Genomic DNA, 25,839 nt, shown 5'->3' on the forward strand with positions numbered 1-25,839 from the left:
TGTTGTATCTGGCTGAGGAAGTTGTGCCTGCACAATAGCATCGTTTAGTTCCTGTCAAGCACAGCATAGTGGCTGAAATCCATGTCACGTCTGTCCCCAGGCCATGAATCTACGGAGCCTGCCCAGAGGGGAGCACCTTTCTCTAAGTAACAGAAACGCTCTATGTGGACAAGAAGAGGACCTGGGAACACTGCCTAGAGACAGGAATCCTGTATTCTAATCCCATCTTGGCTACTCAGTTGTTTCTGCCCTGATGCCACTTCTATTTCCCCACCATCTTATAAAACACAGGATGGTGCAGTGGCTCAGAGGGAGAGCACGTGATGAAAAAATGCCCTGGAGTTGGTGTCACATGGGAAGGACTCACAGGAGACCCCAGGGGTCGGCTTTGTGAGGTTGGGCAAGTCACTCCCCTTTTGTGAGCCCGAGTTTTCCCATCTGTAAAATGCAGATGCTAATCCACACTCTGACCTACTAACCAGAGCTACTGTGAAGATGAATTACAGGCATCTATAGCCTATAGATATTCACGAGATAGTAGTATTTATATACAAGCGTCTGAGGTGGAAATGTGATGACCTTTTAATTCGATGCGGTAGGCAAATAGTAATAATACGATAGGGTGAAAATATAGAAAAGTTTCAACCAAATGCCATCTGCTTCTTTTGTTGTGATCCCCAAAGAAACAGGGACTTACTCCAACATCAGAAATAAAATACTATTAGATTTAAAAGGGTACATCTGTACCATAACTGTACCTATTGGACGTTATACATTTTGGAGGTTAATTTTGACTGTATATGATCTTTACTCAAGATATCAGGCCTATTTTCTCTCCAAAAATGCAAGATTCAGTACTAGAGTAATACTAATTCTAGCGCTACACTGTGACTCAAAATTACTCAGAAGAGAAATCCAAGATGGCAGAGCAGATAAACAGTGTGCCTGCGTCCTCCTGTGAACAAATTAAAATTACAGCTAAATTATAGAACCATCAACCTGGAGAACCATCTGAAGGTGGCTGAACAGAAGTTTTATAACGAACGATATAAAGAAGAAGCCACATCGACACTGGTAGGAGGGACTGAGACACAGAACAGGCTAATCCCAAACCTCCATGTGGCGGTTGAGGACCAGGAGAAAGAGCTCAGCTACAGAGGTTCCCCCCAGAAGAGCGAGGGGTCCCAGTCACACACCAGACTCCCCAGCCCAGAATATTGGTGCCAGGAAGAGGAACCCCCACAACACCTGGCTGTGAAAAACAGTGGAGATTCCGACCATCCAGGTGGGACAGAAGGCTGCAGGACACCCAGGCATCCTCTTAAAGGGCTCGCACACAGACTGTCTCACTCCCAGGCTCTCACGTTGGGCTCCAGAGGAGGGACAGTAACTCAGGGGGTGTCTGAGACATACGGGGGGCAGATTAAGTTGTGTGGCTTTGAGATGAGGGCTAGAGGACAGTCGGCATTTTCACTGTAAGGCGTCCTTCTGTGCAGCCAGCAGGCTGGCGCCATGTTTCTTATGTGGAGCCCGCCCCCTATGCTTACGTCCAAATCTGAATCCGATTGGTCTGGTGAGCTCTGAGGCTCCACCTGGCTGACTCGACCCCACCCCACCCAACACCTGAGGCACTTTCTTCACAAGCAGACAGCCCTGCCCATATTTCACTCTCTTGGAAAACTATCAGAGTCTGACAGACCCCAGGCAGGCAGCCACTGGCCTTGGTGTGTTCTGAGGCTTTTGCTGAGTAGCTTCAGGCTCAGCACTGGCACCAAACCAGAATTTACATTAACCTGGTGACCAGAACTCTTCCCACTCTCGTAACTCCCTGAGACTGAACTTGTATACCGCAGGAGGCTTTATCAGTGGCTGAACCTTAAGGGAACTGGCACGTGGCAGCAGGACTCGGCATGTCCTGGCTTTTTGTGGAGCTACCCCAGGCCTGGTACTGGTGGCAGTCATCCTTGTTTCATGGTGTTGCCTTTCCCACATGCCTCCAGGGTTAACACAGGCAGCAAACAACTGGGCATTGCTTTGTAGTTCTTACCAGATAATCCCTGGCCAGTCACAGGCAGTGGGTGACCTGGGCCTGCACCAGAGCCCCTGACAAGAGACCCCAGAAACAACATACTTGGAGGTTGGTTTCAGACCATAGCCGAGCACCACTCAATTAACCACACAAGGGGCAAACCCAAAGGGCAGTCTCAACATGCACCAGAGCCCACTGGGGCAAAGCCTCCTGCACAGTAGCCTATAAGATGTGGACAAGGCAAAACCACACAGCCAATCATCCTGTGGGTCAATCCCACCCACTGACATGCCAACAGCAACCAAGGCTCAACTATAACAGGAGGGCACACACAACCCACACAAGGGACACTCCTGGAGCACTTGGTGCAAGTGACCAGGGGGAATGTGCCACTGAGCCCCACAGGACACCTACTACATAAGGCCACCTGGCCAAGACTGGAGGGACATAGCAGGTCTACGTAATACATAGAAACAAACAGAGAGGCAGCCAAAATGAGAAAACAAAGAAATGCACCCCAAATGAAAGGACGGAAGAAAATGCCAGAGAAAGAACTAAATGAAATGGAGGCAAGCAACTTACCAGAGACAGAGTTCAAAACACTGGTTATAAGGATAAAAAAGAACCAGTCAGAAGTGAAGAATGCAATAACTGAAATGAAGAATGCACTGGAAGGAATCACCAGCGGACTAGATGAAGCAGAGGATCAAATCAATGATTTGGAAGACAAGGTAGCACAAAACACCTAATCTGAACAGCAAAAAGAATTTAAAAAAAAATCAGGATCGTTTAAGAGACCTCTGGGACAATATCAAGTGTAACAACATTTGCATCATAGAGGTACCAGAAGGATAAGAGAGAAAGCAAGGGAGTGAGAACCTATTTGAAGAAATAATGACTGAAAACTGTCCTAACCTGGCAAAGGAGATAGACATACAAGCCCAGGAAGCACAGAGTTCCAAACAAGATGAACCCAAAAAGTCCCACAGCCAGACACATTATAATTAGAATGGCAAAGGTTACAAAGAGAAAATCCTAAAAGCAGCAAGAGAAAGGCAACTAATAATTTATGAGGGAGCTCCCATAAGACTGTCAGCTGATTTCTTAACAGAAACTTTGCAGGCCAGAAGGGCTTGGCACAAAATATTCAGTGATGAAAAGCAAGGACCTACAACCAAGGTTACTCTACCCAGCAAAGCTATCATTTAGAATCAAAGGACAGACAAAGAGCTTCCCAGACAAGAAAAAGCTAAAGAAGTTCATCACCACCAAACCAGTATTATAAGAAATATTAGAAGGACTTCTTTAAGATGGAAAAAAAAGTCAAAATTATAAATAAAATGGCAATAGCTACATATCAACAATTAATTTCAATGTAAATGAATTAAATGTTCCACTCAAAAAACACAGGAGGACTGACTGAATGGATAAGAAAACAAGACCCTTACATATGCTGCCTACTAGAGACTCACTTCAGATTGAAAGATACACACAAGAAGAAGTGTAAAGGGATGGGAAAAAAGATATTTCATGAAAAAAAAAAAAAAAAAGCTGGGGTCGCAATGCTTATATCAGACAAAGACTTTAAAACAAAGGCTATAACAAGAGACAAAGAAGGACCCAGTAATCCCACTTCTGGGTATTTACCTGAAGAAACCCAAATGCTACTTCGAGGGGACATGCTCATCCATATAGTCATTGCAGCATTGTTTACAATGGCCAAGGGGTGAAGGCAACCTGGGTGTCTGTCGATGGATGAATGGATAAAGAGGAGGTGGTACATATGTACAGTGGAATATTGCTCAGCCAGGCAAGGGAATGGGTTCTTGCCATCTGCGGCGGCATGAATGGACCTGGAGGGTAGTGTGCTGAGTGGAGTATGTCAGATAGTAAAGATGCAATGTGATTTTGCTTATATGTGGAATCTAAAGAACAAAATAAACAAACAAAACAGAAACAAACTCCTAGATACAGAGAACATATTGATGGTTGCCAGATGGGAGGGGTGTTGGGAATGAGTAAAAGAGGGGAAGGGATTAAGAAGTACAAATTGGTTGTTACACAGTAGTCGTGGGGATGTAGGGTACAGCATGAGGCATATAGTCAATAATATGGTAAAAACTATGTAGTGTTAGGTTGGTTCTAAGCTATAATTAGATCATAATTAGATCATTTCTTAAATTATACAAATGTCTAACCACTATGTGGTATATCTGAAATTAATATAATATTGAATGTCAACTATAACTGAAAAATTTTAACGGGGGGAGAAAAGGTGAAGGGGAATAAGAGGTTCAAATCTCCAGGTATAAAACAAGTCATGGGGCTGTAATGTACAGCATAGGGAATATAGTCAGTAATATTGTGACAGCGTGGTACGGTGTCAGACGGTTGGTTGCAGGACTTATCATGGTGATAACTTCTTTAGGTCTATAAACGTTGAATAACTATGGTGTCTACCTGAAACTGATACAATATTATATGTTAGTTATATTTGAATAAAAATCTTTAAAAATTTACTCAGAATAATTAATGACACAGTATGTGTCCACATCTGATGAAAAAGTATTTTTTTTAAAGCAGACTACAACATAGCATGTGGCACGTGGGCTTTTTTTTTGTTTCAGTGCTTAAATAACTACATGCCATAGGAATATGTTTCTAAATACATATAAAGGGATAGACACCAATGTTGCAAGTGATTCTCTGGGTATTAGGATTTTGGGTGATTTCACTTCTCTCCTTTTGGATGGTCTGCTTTCAGTCATGATTTTCATGCCTCTGAAATCAAAGTTGTCAGTCACCCACCCTTCTAAGAAGCAGCTGGGGCGGAAGTTCCAGGGGGATTCCAGAAGCATAGCAGGGGCTGGCAGTAGAGGCCCACAGTGACCCATGGTGACTCTCTAACTGCTAATAAATGTTGGAGCTATTTGGGGACTGTGATGTCACCTGGCGGGCCAGCCCTTGGCTGTGGTTATGATGTAATCTGTTGTCTGGCTGGGCGGCTCTGTGGCCAGTGAAGTCACTGGGAAGGAGGCATCCCACACAGGGGTCTGTCTCGTCTGGATTCAGTCCACAGGAAGGTGCCCGGACAGCCCGAGAAGCCCTAGGGCTGCACTGGGGCCGCTGGCTAGTCCTGGGGCCATAGGGGGATGTTCTGGCCTTAGGCCTACACCTTCCTGGGGGCCCAAGTCCAGCCCAGCCTACCAACCTCCTGCCCCTCCACCACTGAGAGGGCTCATATCATAACTATCTACTGGACTTCACAGGAGATTGTCAGGTCTTCTCCAGCGCCCCCGACATGCTGACCCCTAACACTGCCCCTCATGGCAGACCTTCTACCTGACAGAAGCCTGCAACCCCCCCCCCCCATTGTTAATATCAACCATCCTTCAAAGAGCCGGCTCTGAAGTCCCCTTCTCAGACTGCACAAGTGCTGCCTGGCACAGACCCTCGTGTCAGAGTTCCGGGTCCAAACCCCTGTTACAGGGCACGGCCCTGGGCAGGATTCCTCACTCCTCTGCGCGTGGAGAAATGGATTTTCACCCCTCACTTCATGTGAGGGTGAAATGAGGAATGTTATGTGGCGGGTCAGGATGATACCTGATAGGATTCAGCCCCTGGCAGCATCAGCGTTTACTGCATGCCAAGTAACCCTCCCCACCTCTGCGTCTCACCGCAGCTGCTCCTTCTGGACATTTCTGAACACTCTGGCAACTTACATAAATCCTCCCAGCTTTACTCTCTCCACAGTGAAAGGCGGATGGATATAATTATTAAATCAGGGCAGATATCTAATAGTAAGACTGGGAACGAACTCAGAAAGACACGTACAGCTGGTCTCCCTTCTCCCCGGGCACCCTGGAGACTTTTAGAGAGGAGGTCATTGAAAGCCAGGCAACTTATTTGGCTCTTTCTGTCCCAGCTGACTGGGTTTACCGTGTCTCTATCTAAACCATCATGCCCCAAATCTTTGAGCAAGAAAAGAAGTGAGAAAGGAGGAAAATGGTGGCTTTTACCTTCATGGCATGTGAAACCACAACTCAAAGGGTTTTCACCCCAAAGTGCTTGGACATCACCTAGTTGAGATATCGAAGTTCAAGGTGAAAGAAGCAACAAGCTCTCTGCCCAGTAAAGTTCCCCCACTCCCCACCCCATGACCCATCAAATGAACGGGAGGCATCACAGAATGGGGAGCGGATGCCATCAGTGGGCAAGAATTTAGGATATGAGTGCAAGAGGGGCTTATGGAATTTGGGGAGAAATCTGGGCTGTGTTTGGAACGCTCGTGGACTCCCACTGTATGGGATATATTTAGCTCCGATGAAATTCCCCCAAAAGTCTCCCAGCCTATAGGTCTTGTCTTACTTGACCGTGCCTGGCACCCTGGGGCCCAAGGCTTAATGGGCCATGGGCTTGGTAGCCATGCAATAAGACATCTTGGAGGCTGGTAAGACATTTAAGGAAGGGAGGTATGTGGGAACCACTAGCATGGTACCTGGCTCTCAGCAGACATCTGCCAATGGTGGTGACGGTTACACTTTGGGTATTGCTTGGTAGTGTGTATATTGGCCCAGGAGCTTCGTGGCTCTGACGTCTTCCAGACCTGGAGGTTCTGTGTATTGGTTTTCAGCTGTTGGCATAACTCATTGGCTTAGAACAATATACATGTTTATTCTGTCACAGTTTCTATAGGTCAGGATGAGGTCCCCATTTCCTTGCTGGCTGCCAGCTGGGGCTGCCCTCAGCTCCTTGAGAGCTCTGCCTGGTCCTTGTATCTTGGCCCCCACGTCTCAGAGGCGGCAACAACACACTGACTCCTCATCACGCTGGGAATCTCCAAGCCCTCCCCTTCTGCCACATCTCTTTCTGCCTCCGGCCAGAGAAAGTTCTCTGCTTTTGAGGGATCACGTGATTAGACTGGGCTCCAACGAGATAATCCAGAAATCTTTCTGTATTAATTAAGGTCTCTAGCCTTCATCACATCTGCAAAGCCCATTTGTCATGTAACAAACTACGCATAGCTTCCAGGTATTAGGGCCTGGACATGTTTGCAGGCCCATTGTTCCGTCTGCCATACTCTGCATGGGTTCTGTCCCACTATGAGACTTCCGTCTCAGAGAGGCCCTGAGCTTGGGAAATCGGAGCTCTCCTTGCTTTCAAAGGGCATTTATTAAACCCTCACTGTGTACCAGGAACTCACTAAGTGCTTGGAATATAACAGGAATATCTGTGCTCCTAAGAGGAAGGAGGAGGAGGAGGAGAAAGAGACGCTGACTTCCTCTGAGCACCTACTATGCGCAGGTGCACTTCATGTATTCTCTCCAATGTACATCCCATTGTACAGATAAGAAAACTGGGGTTCAAGGGTTCCATAACTTGCCCAAGGTCATCCAGCTTATACACTTATCCACAGTCAAGACGCGACCCCTCTTTCTGACCCTCCAGGTTTGAGACACTCAGGATACCTCCTGTCAACAGAGGGCAAGACCGCATCTTCTGGGACCAAGCGTTGGACCCTCCCCAACAGGGGTCACTTCCCTCTTCCCCCAGAAGGTGAGGCCGTCTGCGTTTGTGACCCCCTGAGGGACCCTGGGGGCTTCCCCGAGGCAGCTGGAGGGGAGAGCTGGCTGGCCTGCGGTCCCTGATCTGGAAGCCCAGAGCTCTTCTGCAGAAGCCAGGGGGAGACTGTCGTGACGGCTGGGCCCCAAAGTATCCTCTGGCCCAATTTACATGTTCTTGGGGGTCCAGGTGCAGTGCTTCCTCTTTCTGGTGACTTGTGGTATTTATAGCTCATCCTTCAAAGGGTGATGAGCCGTGAGCTTCCGTCTTCAGATGACCATCTTGTAGAGAGCCAGGAACAAATTAGGTGCTTAGTACATGCTGTTGACCAAAGGGAGAAGGGCCGTGGCAAAAAGCCAGGAAAATCTAAATCAAAAAGCACTAACAAAGCCCTGCATCATAAGAGAAATTCACTTCCCATTACTAATATGATTCTGAGTGACCGTGTTTCCCCGAAAATAAAACCGAGTCTTATAATAATTTTTGTTCCATTAGGGCTTATTTTCAGGGGACATCTTATTTCTTCATGGACAACAATCTACATTTATTCAATTACAGTCACATCATCTTCTCCTGGAACATTGTCCTAACATATGAAATGCATCCGTCTGGCTGAGATCTTAACTGGGGCTTATTTTTGGGGAAACACGGTATGACAGTCACCTCTTGGGCAGTCACACTGCTAGTACTTTCATGTGACGATGGTGTGTCCATGTATTTACTCCTTACCGCACGCCTGAGAGTGGAGATGGAGGCTCTTCATCACTAAGTCAGGAGGTGCTCAGAGACGCTGAGTAACTTGTTCTGAGGCCCAGCGCTGGCAAGGGGCAGTCTGCGTTCAAAGGCAGGTGTGTCATCTGCCACTCACAGCCTAGCTCCTCCCACCCGACCACCCGGAGACCAGCAAGGCGTTTGCATGCAGCTCCCACGATGTCACCTCATTCCCACACCAACTATGCAGGTGGCCCTTCCCTTGGGAAAGGCCAGAGACCCTGCAAGGACCATGGTTAGGAGGGGTCCTGGGCAGGAGGAAGGAGTGGTGAATCCTGGGAACGTGAAGCCCAGCGTTGGCGTGCTGTGTTGTCCTTCTCTGGGCCACATCAGCCTAGACACCTGCACTGATGTGTGAGGTCACCCTGCTTTCCACCTGATGCAACAGGCCTGGAGCTCCCGGCTCTTCTCTCTGCTCATGGGGGTGGGAGGCGGCTTCTCCTTATCTGTCCTTGTTTGCTATGTTTTCTGCCCAGAACACGCTTTCCCCAGCTCTTCCATGGCTGGCTCCAGCTTATCATCAGGTTTCAATGTAAAGAAACAAAGAAGATCCTGGGGTTCTATTAGAACGCGGCCTGCGGAGGCCTTGCACACACACAGCCCAGGCCGGCAGCACTTGGGCAGAGCCTGGATGTCGGTCCTGCCCCCATGATGGTCGGTCTGCTCCCCACGCTCTGCTGTTTCCCCACTGTGATGTCACTCACATTCCGACCTTGGAAAGGCCCAGAATGTTGACTCACACAGGCGCAATCGGGAGAGGGTTCCGGGCCAGCATTAGACTCCACAGTCTTGTTCTGGGGGCTGGAAGCTGAGCAGCTGATTGGGTGGAGGCAGGGCCATGACAGGAGAGAGATGAGCAGGGTCCCAGGAGACCTGGGAGGGTCTGACGGGCAAGGACCTCAGAAGAGGCCTGGGGCTCCCCCACAAGTGGGGAGGCCTGGGCAGGGCCCCATGGTGTCATGCCTCCAGGCCCCTGCACGCTGGCTGGTGACAAGTCGTGCCTGTGCTAGTGTGCGGTCCTAGAACACCGTCCCATATCCCTAAGCTTTCTATGCCAGGCTTGGCTGTGTGTGTCCTTTGGACTCAGCCTTGGGTCACCTTTCTGGAGAACATTCTCCACTCGGGCTTGGGTACCCTCTTCCGGCTCCTGAAGCCTCTCCTTTAGTGTGTCCCCATCGTCACATTTATTCCACTGCGTTGACCGGCTGTTTGTCCCTCTGAACCTCCCTCCAGACTTGGAGCTCCTCGAGTGTCGGCATTGTTTGTCTTTGTGTCCTCAGCTCCGAGCAGAGGGCCTGGCCAAAGTGGGGAATGAGCTGGACAGGAATATATGTTGGTAACGAAAACACCTTCTAATCACCGCCCATCAATTTCTAATCACACAGGACGTCGATTTCTCTTGCCTTCTAGGAACCTCCCAGCGCTGCTCGGAGGGCAATGAGTGCCCACATTGTCCAGGTGAAGCTAATGCCCCCAATGGGGCATGGGTTTGTTCTGGGTCATTCTGTCAGGGAGCTGCTGAGTCAGAACTCCAACTGCCTGACTCAAAAAAATCATATATTTTCCTGCCTTTAAGGCGATGATACCCAAACCTGGCTGAGATCCACTAAGGGAGACATAAAAACAAACACATTCCTTGAAGATATGAGAAAAGAACAGAGTTCAAGGGAGAAAGAGGGCGATTAAAGATGATAGATAGATAGATAGATAGATAGATAGATAGATAGATAGATAGATAGATAGGTAAGAAAGCAATTATAAATGCTATATAAAGCAAGAAGCTACACCATAACATTAGAGTCTAAACAGAAATTGCTCTAAAGCATTGCATGATTTTAAGCAACTGATACAGTATAATAAAAGAGACTATTTGCTCTTGAGTCTAGAAATATTCCTCTCTAAATGCCCTGAGATTGTATCCATCCCTAAGGGCAGGTCTTGTTAATTTGAAAATATGGATTTAAGAGCCCAACCTTAGACCTGTTTCTTCTCAAAAGTTGGGAACAGGAACCTGTGTTTTGCACCAGCTTCTCAGGGGACTTGCATGGGTTTAGACCTGCCTTGGGATCCCTGCTTGATGGCTTTGGGTGATCTGGGAGGAGCTGTCCTTGCTGCCCCAGCTCCAGTGGGGACCTAGGAGTCCCTGACATGCCGCTGCCTCTGTTCCTGGGCTTGCGAGGACCTCTCAGGCTTCTGTTGCAACTTCCCTGTGAGGAAGTCACTTGCCTCATCTTCCTGCCCTTCCAGTCGCTTCCAGCTTAGCAGGAAGCTGACTCAGACCGATGACTGCACGCGGAGCGAATGCCTTCATTTAATTTCTCGATTCCTGCCTTACTGATTCTCAGGGTCACTCTGGTCCGCAGGGCGAGGTGCTGCCCTTTCACCTCCTGAGTCAGCGACCCTTGCCTTGATGCTGGGTGTAATAAGGGTACCAGAAAGCACCAGGGCCACAACCTCTGACACTAGGGCACTGGTGATCAGATTTTACAGCCCATCCTGAACTAAGGAGAAAGGAGGAGTTGCAGGCCAACTCCAACTCTGGGCCAAGGAAGGCTGGCCCCAGAATGGGGGGTTGAGACCAACACTCATGGTCTTGGGAGCCAAGATTAATTATGTGGCAGAGGCAACATTACCTACCCAATAACTGTCTCCCCATTCATCTCTGCTAAATTTGCCCCAGCTCTGTTAGGACAGCAACATCTCCTCCTCTAGGGAATAAGTCATACTGGTCTCATCAGATCATGGTAAGCCTGTTCCCTAAAAGTGAGGACACAAATCCATGAGATTTCAAGGGAATTCTACTGGTAATTTCTGGGAAAGACTTTCCCCCAAGAAAAGAAAGGGGCACTGGAAGGCAAGGCCCTTTGTATTCTGCCTGCTTGCTTCCAGCACAGGATGCTGTCAGGAGGGGATGTGATGTCTGGAGCTGCAGCAGCCACATTGTGTCAGTGAAGTGAGATGTCACCCACATGCTGAAGATAGCAAAGCGGAGGTCTGGAGAGAGCGTGGGCCCTTTATGACCTAACTGAGGCATTGCTCACCCCTAGGGTCACCCATCTCTGGGAGTATCCGTCAGCGTAGGCACATTAGTTGGGTGTTTGGTGCTTACCATGAAGCATCCTAACTGACAGAGCCTATAATGTAGGTTAGAAGTGCCCTGGGGCGTTCAGTGCTACCAGGAGGTTTTGTAGGACACACTATTTGAAGTCCAGGAAGTGCAAGGAAACAGAGAAATCAGAAGACCTGAGTTGAACGCTGACCCACCATCGCCTCCCTGTGTGAATTTAGGTACACCACAAGCCTTTCTGAGCTTTATCTTCATATCTGCAAAATGGGGTGACAAGCCCAACACAGGAATCATCACTGAGGTTGGTCTATGTTCAAAGGAGATAATAAGTGTAAACACATCTTATGACATAAATGCGACAGACCATGAATCAACTCCATCTGCTTTTACTTTAGGTTGAGTGTGTGTGTGTGTGTGTGTGTGTGTGTGTGTGTGTGTGTGATTGAGAGAGACAGAGACAGTTTTAAACAGATTTGTGTGTCCCTTAGGAGGGTGAAGAATGAAATTGGTTACTTATCTGGGAACCCAAATCAACCAAAAGCTGGGGTAATAATTCCTTGCAGCTCCCTCCTCTCACATTCCATCAAGTCCATCAATTCTACTTCCTAAATGATTCTCGGATCTGTGCCTCCCCCAATCTCTACCCTCCCGGCCTTGATTCAGACCTCATTGCCTCTTACTTAGAATATTGCTCCAGTCCAGTTGGTCTCCTACCTCCTCTCTGGAACCTTCACAAGAGAATCCTTTCTTACACGTAGGTAGGACTGTGTCACCCTGGGGCCTGCCCTCGATGGGTCCCCATTTCCTGTGTCACTGCAAACGTCTGTTTACCTGCTCTCTCCTCCTTCTAGAGGGCAAGGCTCTGGCCTCTCCAGCACAAACATACTGTTTGGTGCACAGAGGGTGCTCCATAAATATTTGCTGGAAGGGAATGGCAGCCTGGGATTCAAGGCTCAGGAAGATTATTAAGATTGAAGATTATTAAGACACAGTGTGGTGTCTTCCAAGGATTGTCCTGAATTAACAAATCAGACTCACCAATGTTTCACTGCATGTAGACACTTTATTGAAAGCTCGTGGCTGTTTTAGAGAATAAGGTGCCCAGGGTGGCAGCCTGGGGTGTGGCTGGTGGGGGTGGGTCTCGGGTTGGTCACTTGCTGTAGCTCTTGGGGCCTGGATCTGGGAGGTCTTCTCTCAGGCCAGAGCCAGCCGCCCCGTCCTCCTCTTCACTTGGTGCTGGCGGCTCATCCTTGGCTTCATCTGCAACACGAGGGGCAAGGCTGGTCCAGTCCAGATCAGGACTCTCCTCTCTTATCGTCATTCTTTGACCCTAAGAGACCCCCGTCTCTGATGGGTATCCCCTACTAATGCCCTACAGAGGGGCATTTCCAGACCCCCTGGCTGTGGGGACATGCTAAGGATACAACGGGACTCAGGTTCATCGACAGAGAGCCTCTTGGCCTTGGAAGGTAAAAGCAGAGGTGAGACTCTTAAAACATGTCGGACAAGGTCACTTCCCCGCTGGATGCTCCACTCTCATCTGTCTCTGCCTGAAGAACTCCTGTCACTCTGAAAGCCTCAGCCCCAATGTCACCTTCCCTGGGACGCCTTCCCAGATGCTGGCTTGGGTGCAGACTTCCATCATGGTACCAGGAAAGCAGAACACTCACTGGGTTATGTCACGCACTCCTTACTCTCTCAGAAGCTTCTTAAGGGCACTGCATTTATCTCTGTATTCCCAGTGTCCTTATTATGAATCCTTTTCTCTCCCTAACACCTCTTCAGCAGCAAGTTTTTCTCAACAGGAAGTTCTCTTCAACCAGAAGTTCTTTTCGACAAGACATTCATTTCAACCGGAAGAAGTAGAACGCCCGCTTCTCCCCTGGTTAGAATTCACTCTCCAAGATGTTTGACCAGCCCTTCAAGGGCAGTGAGGACGAGGTTCGCGATCCTACCTTCCCTCCCCGGCCAGTGCTGCAGCCTGGCTCCCCATTCCACCGTCCCACCATCCTTTCTGCCCCCTGCAATGTCCTCTCCCTGGGCTTCTCTCTCACTTCCCCCTGCTGCCCCCATCGGAACAGGAGGCCATTGGCAAAGAGGGGCCCCCTGAGACTGTGGGCTCCCCCTCGGAGAGGGCTGGGCTGATGGCATCCCAGTGACCCAGTGGCTCCCATCCAGGCAGCACAGGCCTAACACACCACCAGTGCAGAAAATGCCGAGGACCGACTACCCATCCACCCTCCACCTGGCCCCCACCTGCTCCAGGCTTCCCTACCTGCTGACGCCTTCAGAGACCGGATGTACTTGGACCAGAAGGAGCAGTCGGACTTTTTCAGGCCCTGTCGATTGGGGAGCAGGACGCTGAACTCCTTGTAGTTCTCCCCACTGGCACCAGGCACGAAGTCAGGCCAGGGCACTGCAAATTCTGGCACTTTCCTCGAGAACTCATGAGGGTAGTTGGGATTTCTGTGAATACGAGAAGAAAGAACCGTCCATGAAGGAAACTCGTCTTTCATCACTTGGGATCGCTTCCTGTTTGCACCTGGTCTCTGAGGACCAAATCACACATCTGCAGGTGTCAGAGCAGGATGTAACCGCCACACGTTACAGTACAAATGATTAAAGGTATACAGGCCCCTGACTCACTCTCAGGTCATTTCTGGAAGAGGAAGTAGCCTGCCTCTTGGATGTCTTTGTTTGCCCAAGGCTTGGGCAGGAGGGTGGGCCCAGAGCCAGGCAAACTTGCCCACCACCTATAGGTCAACTTCCCTTGGGAGGGGATGTCACATCCTCTCAGGTTCCTTCCCAGACTTGCCTCCCAGGTCCCTCGCCCAACATGTCCCACCATGAAGCCCACACTCTGGCCCCACTTGGTTTCCTGACATTCACCAAACAGGGTGTGTTTCTCACCCCCTCCCCCATCTTTGCTCGCATGCCCCTCTCCTGGAGTGCCCTTTTCTCCTTGGTCTATCTGAATATCCTTCACCCTCCAAGGTCCAGCTTCAGTGTCATTCTGAAAGCAAAACAGTTTCTAAATTCCAAATTAAAAAAAAAAAAAAAAAATGTCTTTCCACCACAACTCCCACAAAATGCTGTATTAAGTTCTATTTTGTCCTGCTTTTAGTTCCGGTTGGGTTTTATGTTTCAGATTATCAGTAGCTGAATGCTGACTTTTCTTTTGTTACCTCTTACCTTTCTAGAGGATCTAGTACTGTGCGAGGTAACCAACGCCTTATGGCAAGGAGATAAAGGCAGACAGGTAAACTACAGGGCGGGAGGGAGAGCAGGAGCTGATTTGGGAAGTGGGAACAGTATGCTAACTGGGCTGCAGTGGGGTATGTGGGAGAGGCTAGAGGTAAATAATGAATAGTCTTGAGCATTTTCACTGAACTGGATCATCTAAGACAGTGGATCTCAACTTGGGGTAATTTTGCCTTCCAAGGAACGTGTGGCAATGCCTGAGATATTTTCAGTTCTCACAACGGGGACGGGGGTGAGGTGCTTTTGGTATCTAGTGGGTGGGTGCCCGAGATACTGCTAAATAGCCTACAATCCTCAGGACAGCCCCATCCTAGAGACTTATCCAGCCCCAGTGTGAGCAGTGACCTAGAGCCATCAAATGTGGTAGAAAGAGGGAGTGTGTGATTCAAACCTTTCTTCACCAAGATAAATCTATGCAAAGTAGTTTGGGCTGGAAGGGAAAGTCTGAGACAGGGAGACCAGTGGCAGGTGACTGCAGCATCTCGGGAGGAAAGGGTGAGTTCACTGATGCCCAAGGTGACCTCTGCGTTCTGCGTGGGGGCGTGCCTAGCATCCAGACACACGTGGTCCACTCACCCAGATCGGATGAAGTTGGACAAGTCCTGCATGACTTTCAGTGACACGCTTTTCTCTTCCAGAGTAAACTGCCCCTCGTAGGCAGGATGGAAGGGAAGCCCAAAGAAATACTGAACATCAGTCAGCAGCTCCAGGCTGAGAAAACACACAGAAATAAGAAGCAAAAGTTAAAAGGAATCATGAAATGCTGGAAAAAAACAAATGAGCCCAAACCCAATATTCCTCTTCATGCTTAGGATTCCTGTTTCGTGCTTGGTTTTGCTGAGATTAGGCTTGGTCTTCAGCCCAGTGGCCCGCTTGGGCCAGACCCAGTGCTGGACTTACATCGCTGGAGACCATGCTATCAGCCATCTTCCGAGAGAATGTTCTTTGACCATATTCCAACTATGATATTTACAATAGCAACTGAACATTCATTTGTTAAAAATAGCCTGCATTTTGAGCCCCTTCTCTGAGCCAGCCCTTGTTCCTATGTGGCGGGCACACAACCCTTCAAAGGCTGACATGTACCCACGTAGCCCACCCCAGTGCAGTAGCTGGCACACAGTTGCAGGTCAGTGAATATGTGCTATGCCTGAATGAATATCTAATAAGCAGCACGCAGAGAATAAAGATTTGGAAGCCAGACGAGTGGTGTGAATGGGCTGAGCTGGGGCCGTGGGAGCAAACACTGGAGGAGTGAAACACTGAAGGGGGGCTCACGCTGGGCAGCAAAGAACTCGGCTTTTCCCAAAGAGTGGCCTGGCCTTTGCTCGCAGTATCTACGAGGTAATCGATGTCAGAGGAGTGTCTTTGTTTAGGGCAACGGCTGGCCACACTGGACCTTCCGGGAATGTGGCTCCTCCCTGCAGTGATGGGTGGGGGCTGGCTGTGCCAAAAGGCCAACCATGTGACTCAGGCTGGGGGGGTCTGGGTCACATGGTACCAATCAAGTTGGAGACTCAGGTTAACCATACGGGCCATCAATCAATACATCAACCAACCAATCAGGCCTATATAAATGGCCCCAATTAAACCTCTGAACACCAACTTCGGGCGCGTCTCCCTGGTCAACACTGCATCGATGCCAAGCGTTACCCCTCCTGACGCCACAGGGAGCGCATGCTGGAACTTTGCATTTGGAAACCTCCTGGGCTCTTCCCGGGCTGGCCTTCATCTGCACCCTGCCCTGTGGCCACCATCACAGCAAGACAGCGGCTCTCAGTGACATCTGTGAGTCTTTCTAGTGGATGATCCAACTAAGGGTGGTTTCGGGAGCCCCCTGACCTTGCACTTGGGGTCAGTAGTGAGGTGGTCTTGTGTGGAGGCTATGCTCTCTGACCTTGTAGTTGATCCCAATTTATCACAAGAGCCGATCTCTAATTTTTTCAGACAAGGAAAAAGAGGTCCAGAGAGGTTTCCCGATTTACCTAGAGACACGCGGACAGTGAATAGCAGAGTTGGATCAGGTGCGTTTCTGGGAAGCATGAAGCTAATGCAGAGCAGGAGGCCCAGGGGCTACCCTTCCTGGGTCTTGGCTCCTCTCTCCACTTTCAAGCTGGGTGACCACTGGCAACTGACTTGACCCCGCTGACTCCATGCTTCGTCATCTATGGGACACACACCCAAATACCTGCTTCACAGGGTCACTGTGAAGATCAGAATAAGATGGTGTACGGAACGGGTGCTGGGAGAGTGCAGTGTGGCCGCCTTCTCTGTCAGCCATCACTCCACCTCCGGATGCAACCAAGTGTCCTTAAAGTAACAGCAGCAGCTCTCACCAGCGAGTCTCACCTGTGCTGGTATAATGGGCAGATGTACCCAGTGGACAGAGGTCCTGGAAGGGGCTCAGACGAGGGTGTTCCCCCATAAAAGCAGTTTGTATGGAGGGCAGCTGACTAGGAAGAGGCGTTGTGAATGCACAGTGTGGCTCTGGCTCTGACTCAGAGTAAATCATCGCAGCTAACCCCACAGACAGGGAAAGGGGACCCCCCAGATTAGCTAGGAACTGGGGTGACCAACAGGGACGGGGCCTGATGACCAGGTGGCAGCTTAGCCTGGGGACATCTGAGTCTCAGGAGCCGGAATCCCTCCTATGACCATGAGAATTATCAGTAGGTGGACATGTGACCGGCGTAGGGGACAGGAGGACACACGACTGAGTCACTCAGCGGAGACTCAGCTTGCTCACTTAGTGATCGCCTGTGTAACCGGATGAGTCATCTGACTTCTCTCTGTCTTAGTTTCCTCATGAAATAACAGACCAAGCCAGCCACGTGGAAGCTACTTAAAACAAGTGTTTCTACAAATGCCGCATATTCGGACCATTATGGCTGTTTTTGTGTCAGAACTGGGCCCCGATCTGGAAGGCCTCATAGGAGGGATAGGAGACCATGTGAGGTCTATAGGACGAGCAGCAACCGGTTAGGATGAGGAGAATAACAAAAAAAGAGGGTGGTGTCTCCATCGTCACACACCCCAGATCCCCTCAGGACGGGCAAGCTTTACTTTATTCCTGAGAGGGGCGCAGGAAGTGGCAGTGTCATCAAAATGTACAGGATCCGGGGACCTGAAGAGCAAAGTCCCTTGTCCAGGGTCAGGAGTATCTGTGATCAAGCTCAGAGAAGAGCCAGCTTCTACTGTTGCCTAGTTGGCCTGTTGGGCCGCCAGCTCTACTCAGCACCTGTTTCCAGCTACCGGGTCCTAAGCACCCGAGCTGGGTCAGGTGCGATGCAGGCCACGGACCGCCAACAGTCAGCACTGGGCGGGGAAGTAAATGTCATCATCTGCCTGTTTTCTGGATGACGAACCAAGGCTTGAAAAGATGAAGTGACATGGAAAGACGCCGGAGACATGGGAGAGCCAGGATGCAAAGCCGAGTCTCCCAGGCCTCGAATTCCTTTCTCTGTTTACTCCACCTGTGCTCAAGGGACTGAGGGTGACGAAAAAGCATTCATGACCCAAGTTCTTAATGATGTTTAAAGATCCATGAAAGGAAAAGGAACACACAACAAAAAAATAAATAAATAAAAAATGAAAAAATAAAAAATAAAAAATGCCAGGAAGCTAGAAGTTGCCACAAGGGCAATCAAATCATCTCTCACATAAACGCACACATGGTAGTTTATAAATCACTTTCACACTTATTATCTCAAGGAGCCTATGAGCAGATATGATTGGAGTAACGAGAAGAGTTTTTACACTGGAGGAAACCTGGGCTCAAAGAGGCCGTTTTCTTGCCAAGGCTCCATAACTGTTAAGAGGTGACGTCAAGACTGGAGCTAAGTCTGAAATTCTAAGGCCCTCCGTCCCCTGGCCTTGCTGCATGGGTGTCCTCCACCAGCGCCATCACTGGTCCTGTGGAGGCCTACACTTCCTCAAAAGCTGCAAGTCTTCTGCGCGGCGGCAGGGGGAGCAGGGAAGTGACAGGGGACGGCCCTCTCCCCTCTGTTGCCCCACAGGGCCTGCCCTTCCTCTCACAGTACGGTAGAAGGGGAAACAGCCTGTTGCTCACCAGGCCCTTCAGAGGAAGTGGCCATATTAGTTTCCCTGCTGCCCTAAGAAGCCACCACAGAGGTAGTGGCTTCCAACAACACAAATGTACTACCTCACCATTACTGGAGTTCAAAAGTCCAGCTCGAGTCTCCTCAGGCTGAAATCCAGGGGTCAGCAGGTTTCATTCCTCCTGGAAGTCTAGGGGAGAATATGTTTCCTGCTCATCTGAGCTTGGGACAGAATTCAGTCCCTAGAGGTGGAGGACGCTGGTCCCCATTTTCTCACTGGCTGTAAACTGAAAGGCCATTCTCAGCGCCTTGCGGCCACTGTTCATGGGCCTGTCCTTTAGCCTCAAAGCCAGCAATAGTGAGTCACATTCCTCACGTCCATCTCTCTGACACCCTCTTCTACCTCCCTCTTCTGCTTTGAAGGACTCGTACCATTAAATGGGGCCTCGCTGGGTAATCCTGGACAATCTCCCATCTCAAGGACCTTGACTTTGATCACACCTGCCAAGTACCTTTGCCATGTAAAGTAACACAGTCACAGATTTGGGGGATTAGGATGTGGGCATTTTGAGGGTCCATTTCTGCCTACCACAGTGGCCTTATCTACTGTTTCTTCTAAAGAAAGCTGCCTTCCAAATGGTGTAGTGAACAGAGTCAAACCTTCAAGACCAGAGTCCTCGGTTCAAATCCCAGCTCGATCACTTAATATCTGTGAAATCTTGGACAAGATACACAACCTCTCTGGGCCTCAGTGTGCCCATCTGTAAAATGGTGATGTAATCATGCTTCCAAACATTGAATGAGGTTTTGCAATAAAATACTTCAAACCTCTGGCCCAGTTCCTGGCTCATATACCTCATTCTTTTTCCATTTTCCCTGTGGAAATCACCTGAAAGCTAGAGAATGGGGAGTCTTTAACCTGGGGGTTCCATCCTAGGGTTTCAGAGGACCATGAGATCCCTCAAATTACATGTAAAGTGGGATGAAACTATATGCACACCTCTCTTGGGAGAGATGTCATAGCTTTCATCACATTCTCAGGAAGATCTGTGCCAACGGTCAGCCAGTGACTGTTGAACAACTGGCTTTGCAGAGTGGGGTGAGAAGTCTTCCTTTGCAGTGTTTGCCAATTTCCGTGGTGTAAATACTCCCACTATAGACAGTTTCAAACTCCCAAAGTGACGTCATGGAACACGGAGCTGGGAAAAGACGTCCACACGGGCTCTTGTGGGCTGGGGCAAGCTGGCGCCAGCCCATCACTGTCTGTCACCCCAGAGGCCACAGAGCTCCGCTTTGGGGGCGGGGCCTGGCATTCCAGCCCGTGTAATGTGTTGGCTTAGAGGGTCGGTTACGTATGAGGACTTCTGCTTTGTTCTTTCCTCAGCAGGGCTCATCTCTATCAGGATGCTGGAGTTATTTTGAACAACTGAAGGCAGACGTCTGGAGGAGGGGCGGGCAGCCGGAACCTGGGCGGGGGCGTTTGGGATTGGAGGACCAAGCCTTCAGTGAGCCTGGGTCCTGTGGAGCAACCTACCAGGAGGAGGAAGACAGGATTTGGATGTAGCATCAGCAGGAGACACGGGAGAACACGCCAGGGCCTCACAAGGTAAAAGGAGATACTCGATGGCTGAGTAGCCACAGGGTTTGAAGTTTGGGAGACAGACAGTGCACACATATTACTTTGGCTTCTTTGCTCTGTGCTGGGTTTGAGCACTGATACATCAGATACACAAACCTGTGGCAGTCAGATAGGTGTATGGTCCTGCTGTATGGTTTTACTTAGCTTTCAGTTGCTGTCTTTGGTCATAACACTCCAGTCCAACTTTCCCCAATCTGACAGCTACTTGTCTGGTGCTCAGGCCAGGTCCAGATTTTCTCATTGTCACATGTGTATGTGGGGCCCAGGAATGCTCTCTCCTGAGCTGGCTGAGCTCAGGTCAGACCCCACTTCCACCACTAATTCTCTGAGCCTTGGTTTTCCTATCTTTAAAATGGGTCTGATCATTTCTGTTCAGCCTCCCACGTGGAGAGAGGGTAGATGGAAATTCCTCTAAAAGTTACAAATTGCCATCCAAGGAAGAGTTACTGCTGCCAATGTAGATGGTGTGACATTTAGCCACTGTGGGAACAACTGACCAGCCACATAGCTTCAGAGATGATTGTGTGTGGTTCAGTTTCAGGAAGTGAGTATAGTTCAGTGAGGATGGTGGTAACACGTAGGCTGTCAGGACAAGCCACGTTTGCCGAATGCTTACTGTGTGTCATGCTCTGAATAGGTGCTGGGGATAAAAGAGGAACATGACAGCCATTCCATCATGGATCAAGTCTAACAGGAAATGCCTAGGAGCCAACATTTGAAAAAAAAAAAAAAAAATGTGTGAGTTGTGTGATACAGAGAGAGAGAGGGAGATAGCAAATGATAGAGTCCTTTACAAAGTGCCATGAGCGGAGAGACAAAAGTGACGCCATTTGTGTCAGGCGAGGAAATGGAGAGAAGTTCATGGAAAGTCAGAAAGAGGAAATCACACTGACCTTTGTCTTGAAAGATAGGTCGGGGTTTAGCCCGTTGGCAAAACGGGGAGGGCTGTTTGGGGCAGAGACTCAGTGCATGTGACGCCATGGGTTCTGTGCTTTGCATGGAGAAGGGAACAGGGAAGTGCGATTGGGTGCGGAGGAGTCGGGGCGGAATGGGGAGGTGCTGGGACAGGTAAGAGTCCCCAGCGCTCTGGGTCACATATATTGTGCTGAGAAGTCATCGTGCTGCAACGTGAAATTGGAGTTTTTCCTGGTCCAAAAAAAATCAAAAGTTTTTGGAACCACAAAATAACATGCTCGCTAAAGTCTTTCAGGCTCTGTTCTAGGAAAGGTGTGAGAACTGAGGCCAGAACAACGGAGGGCCACATCTTAGAAAGGGGACGGGGGCACGCTGGCCGGGCAGTTTGCAAGCGGCATTTCTTTTAGAACCATTCCTGTAGCGAGATGGGAAGAAAGACAGAAGCCAGAGATCACAGGGTCGCTCGGTCGCCCAGCTGAGACAGAAGACTGGCCCTGTTACATCAGGGCCCCTACCTTACTTTTCAGCCATCCCACTCATCTTGCATCCTGCTGGGGTGGACGTGTCAGGAGGCTCAGCCCGCAAGCCAACAAGCCAAAAGCCACACTTCAGAGATTAGTCCTCGCACAAGCTCCTGACTTGAGCTCGGCTTCCAGTAAGAGGGAGCCTCATGTGGACATTTCAGGCTAATCAGGGAGCACAACAACTGAGGGAGAGTCCCCAGGGGAATGCACCTGACCTTGGCCCTGCTGACACAGTGACCTGAGCTGGGAAGGTGGGCTGAGCTGGCTCCCCTCAAGGTGAGGCGACAGCGTGGGTAGCATCTTTCCTGACCTAAACAAGCCATGTGTGCAACACAGAGGCTGTTCTTCTAAGGATGGTGTGCTGGGAACGCCCCTTGCTCCAACACATCTGATCTGATTGATTTGAGAGCCTGCTGTTCCAGAAACTTCTATCCCTGTGGTTCTGTCTGCAGGAGGAAGTCTGTTGATCTCATTTGCATAAAATATACTCCCTTTCTTATCTCTAGCCAGTATCTCTAGATAACTTCCTCCAAAGGAAATCAGGGGACAAGGAGAAATGAAAATCCTTCTGTTTCCCAGGCTTTTATCTTGAAGGGGTTGAGGCATTGTTAAATCACTTACATGTCACATGCAAAAATTCAGATTCTTTCCTATGAGTTCATGGTGAAGTCATTATATGCTGTACAAATGGCTTGTGTTCTACAAAAGCATTTGCTACATAATCCTTTAAAAGCACCCCAATTTACGTTAAATGACATAACCCTACCCCGGCCCCAAATGAAGTACTTATAATATTTCCGTAATTCCCTGAAGCCCCGCAAAGCTGGATGATACATTGCTTGGCAGTGCCATCGAAGCTTTCAATGGACTTGCTGGATTAGGCTGGACGTCTTATTCCCCACGTGAAACCTAACAACTGTTGCTCAGAAACAGCTGAACTTTCCTGGTCCAGTGTATCTGTTCTCACCAGGAAGCTATGTGTTTACCCAGAGCCAACTGTGTGTATCTCTAACCTGTTTACGCCCATTGTATTTGTCACTGTAATTGTAGAGCTTAGTGACGTATCACGCGGATGCAGCACTTTCAAGACACCAGCACTGGAAATCATAGACCACGCATTGTGTTTATGGTTTTGTAAGAAACTCAAAAAGGGAGTGCTCCAAACAGCATTTATGTATTCAAGCCTTTGACCCTCCACTGAAAGAATGGCAAGTGAACGCATGTTTTCATGCTTCGAGTTAAGATAAAATGTTTGAGGTATATACCTATCTTATTCCCTTTTCATGAGTTCCCATTTTAATTGTTTTCTGATTAGCTCACTGATCATCACATGGGATAACAGGGTTTCTAGTCTACATTCTATGAAAAAAAATTGGCTTTTAGTGAGCTGAGTTTTGAGTGTGAAAGAAAAGACCAATGTGCATTCTACATAACGTCTCAAAAATCTCTAATGCCTTCTTGCCTGCCATTGCTTAACAAACTTCTATGTGAACTACAAGACCCTGTCTTTTTTCCCCTAAATCTCCAACCACTTTCCTTCTCTTTAATAGACTCCAGCTCCTGGCTTCCTTCTTTACCCTCAAACAGGCCAAGCCTTTTTCCTTTCTCCCCCTCCTAGGGCAGTTAGCTGAACTCACTCTGCTTATTTATGTGTGTTGCCTGTTCTTTGTACCCTATCCCTAGACACTCTTCAGCCCCACCCCCTGACTATAGCATTAGTCCCAAGAAGTCAGCCCTTCTCTGTCTTGCCAGCTGCTCATCTCCAGGACCTAGAAGAGGGTCTGGAGATAAAGAAGAAGGCAGGAGGTAAATATTTCCTGAATCAATGTTGAAGAGCATGTACACCAAAAGCCCTGAGATATCACAAGGTTGGAATGGTCAGTTTCAGAAAAATGATTTGCTTCCATCTTTACTGGGAAATCATCTTGTTAATCACACAGGAGGTAGCCAGGCCGATGGACCCAATTCGAGAATCCATCCACTTAATATTTTCTTTGGTTTGCTTATTCTAGCAAACTCACGAAGATAATCTTTTGAATCTGAAATGTGAAAAGCCCCTGAAATGCGCAGAACTGTCTAGAATGCAAGTGCAGTGGTGTACAAAATGTCTTGAGTCTAGAATGTATGGCTTTGTTTTTCCCAGGGTGGGACAACTTTTAAAGACGGAATGTTACTGACTGCCTCTTTAGTCATTTTGAATTTTTTTTTTCTTCTCAGAATTTCAGTTTTCCTAAAGGGAAAATACCCAATATTGAACATCTACAATGTATCAGGTGTTTAACCTCCATGGATGAGAATCTCCACACTGAGAGAAAGGTGTAACTATTCCCATTTTAAAGGAGGGAAAATTGAAGGGCAGGGACTTGCTCAAATGCAAAGGGTTAATAAATGGAAGAGATGGAATTAACCTCAAAGGACGTGGTCTTCCACCATAGCAAGCTGCTACTCCCAAAATTAAAGAGTGCTCCAACATCCTACACAGAGTCTGGATAGGCGTTTAATCCCAAGAGCCCTACCCCACACCCATTTCAAAGACAAGCCAAGTCTGTCCTCACAGAGGTTGGCCTTTCACTTCGGGGACAAAAATCCCACCTATAATCCAGGTGAGGCATTACAGAGCTACATTATTTTGTGATTAATTAACAACCGTCTGAGAAAGTGGTAATATATTGTTTTTGTTCACTAGCTGTGCCAGGAAAGCTAATATATGCTCACAGAAATGGGGGCATGAGACAGATGGCTGAAAACATAAGGCACACACATATATTTTAAGTGTGTAGATCTGAGCCAGAAATAAACGAGAGGTGTGACAGCTCCAGGGCAGAATGAGAGAGATGTCTTTTCTGGCAGAAAACAGAAACTTGCCAACACTTACATGGGTTCGTTTCTGTGACTCAATTCATTGATTCAAGTATGTACTACATAGATGGCACCACACTGTGACCGCAGTGGGGAGAGAGACACAGATATAGAGAACTGTCAGGCACACATCTGAGGGACAAGAATAGTGTGACAGCCTTCACACTTACAGTTTGCCAGGTTTGTCTCATATACAGATTATCACAGTAACCCGCTGAAGTAGGTACCATTATTATCATTCCCATTTTTCAGATGAAGAAACTGAGTCACCAGGAGGTCAAGTGACTTGTCTTAGGTCACCAAGCTAGTAGTAAGAGTCTGGGTTGGCCTGGGGTTGGCAGTTGGCCTGGGGTCCCTGCCCTGACCAGGACACTTCCCACCTACATCCCATAGAAACATTTCCACCTGTAAAATGTTTCACCGGCTCTGAGTACCTGTTTCCTCCAAAAATGATAGAATGTGAGAGTTGGAAGGCACCTTAAAGGTGCCTGAGCCCAGTGGTTTTTCATACCTCTCTAAACTATGTACCTTTGAAAGTTTACTTGAAGCTCCGTTATGAGATAGAGAGAGGGGGCCTGGGAGGCTCAGGCTTGCCACCTCGCTCCCCTCCTTCCAGAGACCCTGGGTTCAGGGCTGCACAGAGCCCATGAAGAATCAGTGTTCCTGACCTCTCCCACCTCCCTACTCCCATTTTGCAGATGGCAAAAACCGAACCCCAAGGATCCTATGAACTAGAGTGAAAAGGACCCGTTCCCCACCTGTCAGATGAGGTGGACGGGTCAGCTTCCGTCCTTAAGCATGCTTTCCTGAGCACCTACTAGGTGGCCCTCTGTGCTTGGAGGGTCAGTGCGACCTGAGGTGCTGTGACTGTGAACACCCAGGAGGCCCTTTTGTGAGGGTTCGGTGCATGAACGTGGCTTCCTTTCACGGGAGGTTCCCTGCATGAGCTCAGTGGAGCCCTGTCTGTGGACCCCCAAAGGGGTGTGGGGATGCTCGTCAGCAACACAGAAACCCCAAGTGGCCACGAGACACTGAGGAGCTGTTTGGATTCTGTTTGAGCACCACTCCTCCGAGGGCCACCCCAATCCCAGGTCGGAAACAGCTTGCTTTGCGCCCTTGCCACTCAGGGCTCTGCTATTTTCAAGAGAAGCGTG

The 25,839-nt window shown here is 48.8% G+C and overlaps 1 protein-coding gene across 1 annotated transcript in view; it reads right to left on the minus strand.

Annotated features, from left to right (window-relative positions):
* Positions 1 to 12,472: 12,472 nt before the first annotated feature.
* Positions 12,473 to 25,839, minus strand: part of LOC109443560 (thyroglobulin) — a 158,227-nt gene continuing 144,860 nt past the window's right edge. The window contains exons 22-24 of the mRNA XM_019724102.2: positions 15,267 to 15,401; positions 13,705 to 13,895; positions 12,473 to 12,689 (exon numbers count right to left, since the gene is read on the minus strand). Coding sequence (XP_019579661.2) covers positions 12,580 to 12,689; positions 13,705 to 13,895; positions 15,267 to 15,401 — 436 coding nt within the window. The 3' untranslated portion in view covers positions 12,473 to 12,579. The remainder of the gene's footprint in view (positions 12,690 to 13,704; positions 13,896 to 15,266; positions 15,402 to 25,839) is intronic.

Source organism: Rhinolophus sinicus, linkage group LG12 (genome assembly GCF_036562045.2).
Source record: "Rhinolophus sinicus isolate RSC01 linkage group LG12, ASM3656204v1, whole genome shotgun sequence".
In the NCBI taxonomy this organism is placed as follows: Eukaryota; Metazoa; Chordata; class Mammalia; order Chiroptera; family Rhinolophidae; genus Rhinolophus; species Rhinolophus sinicus.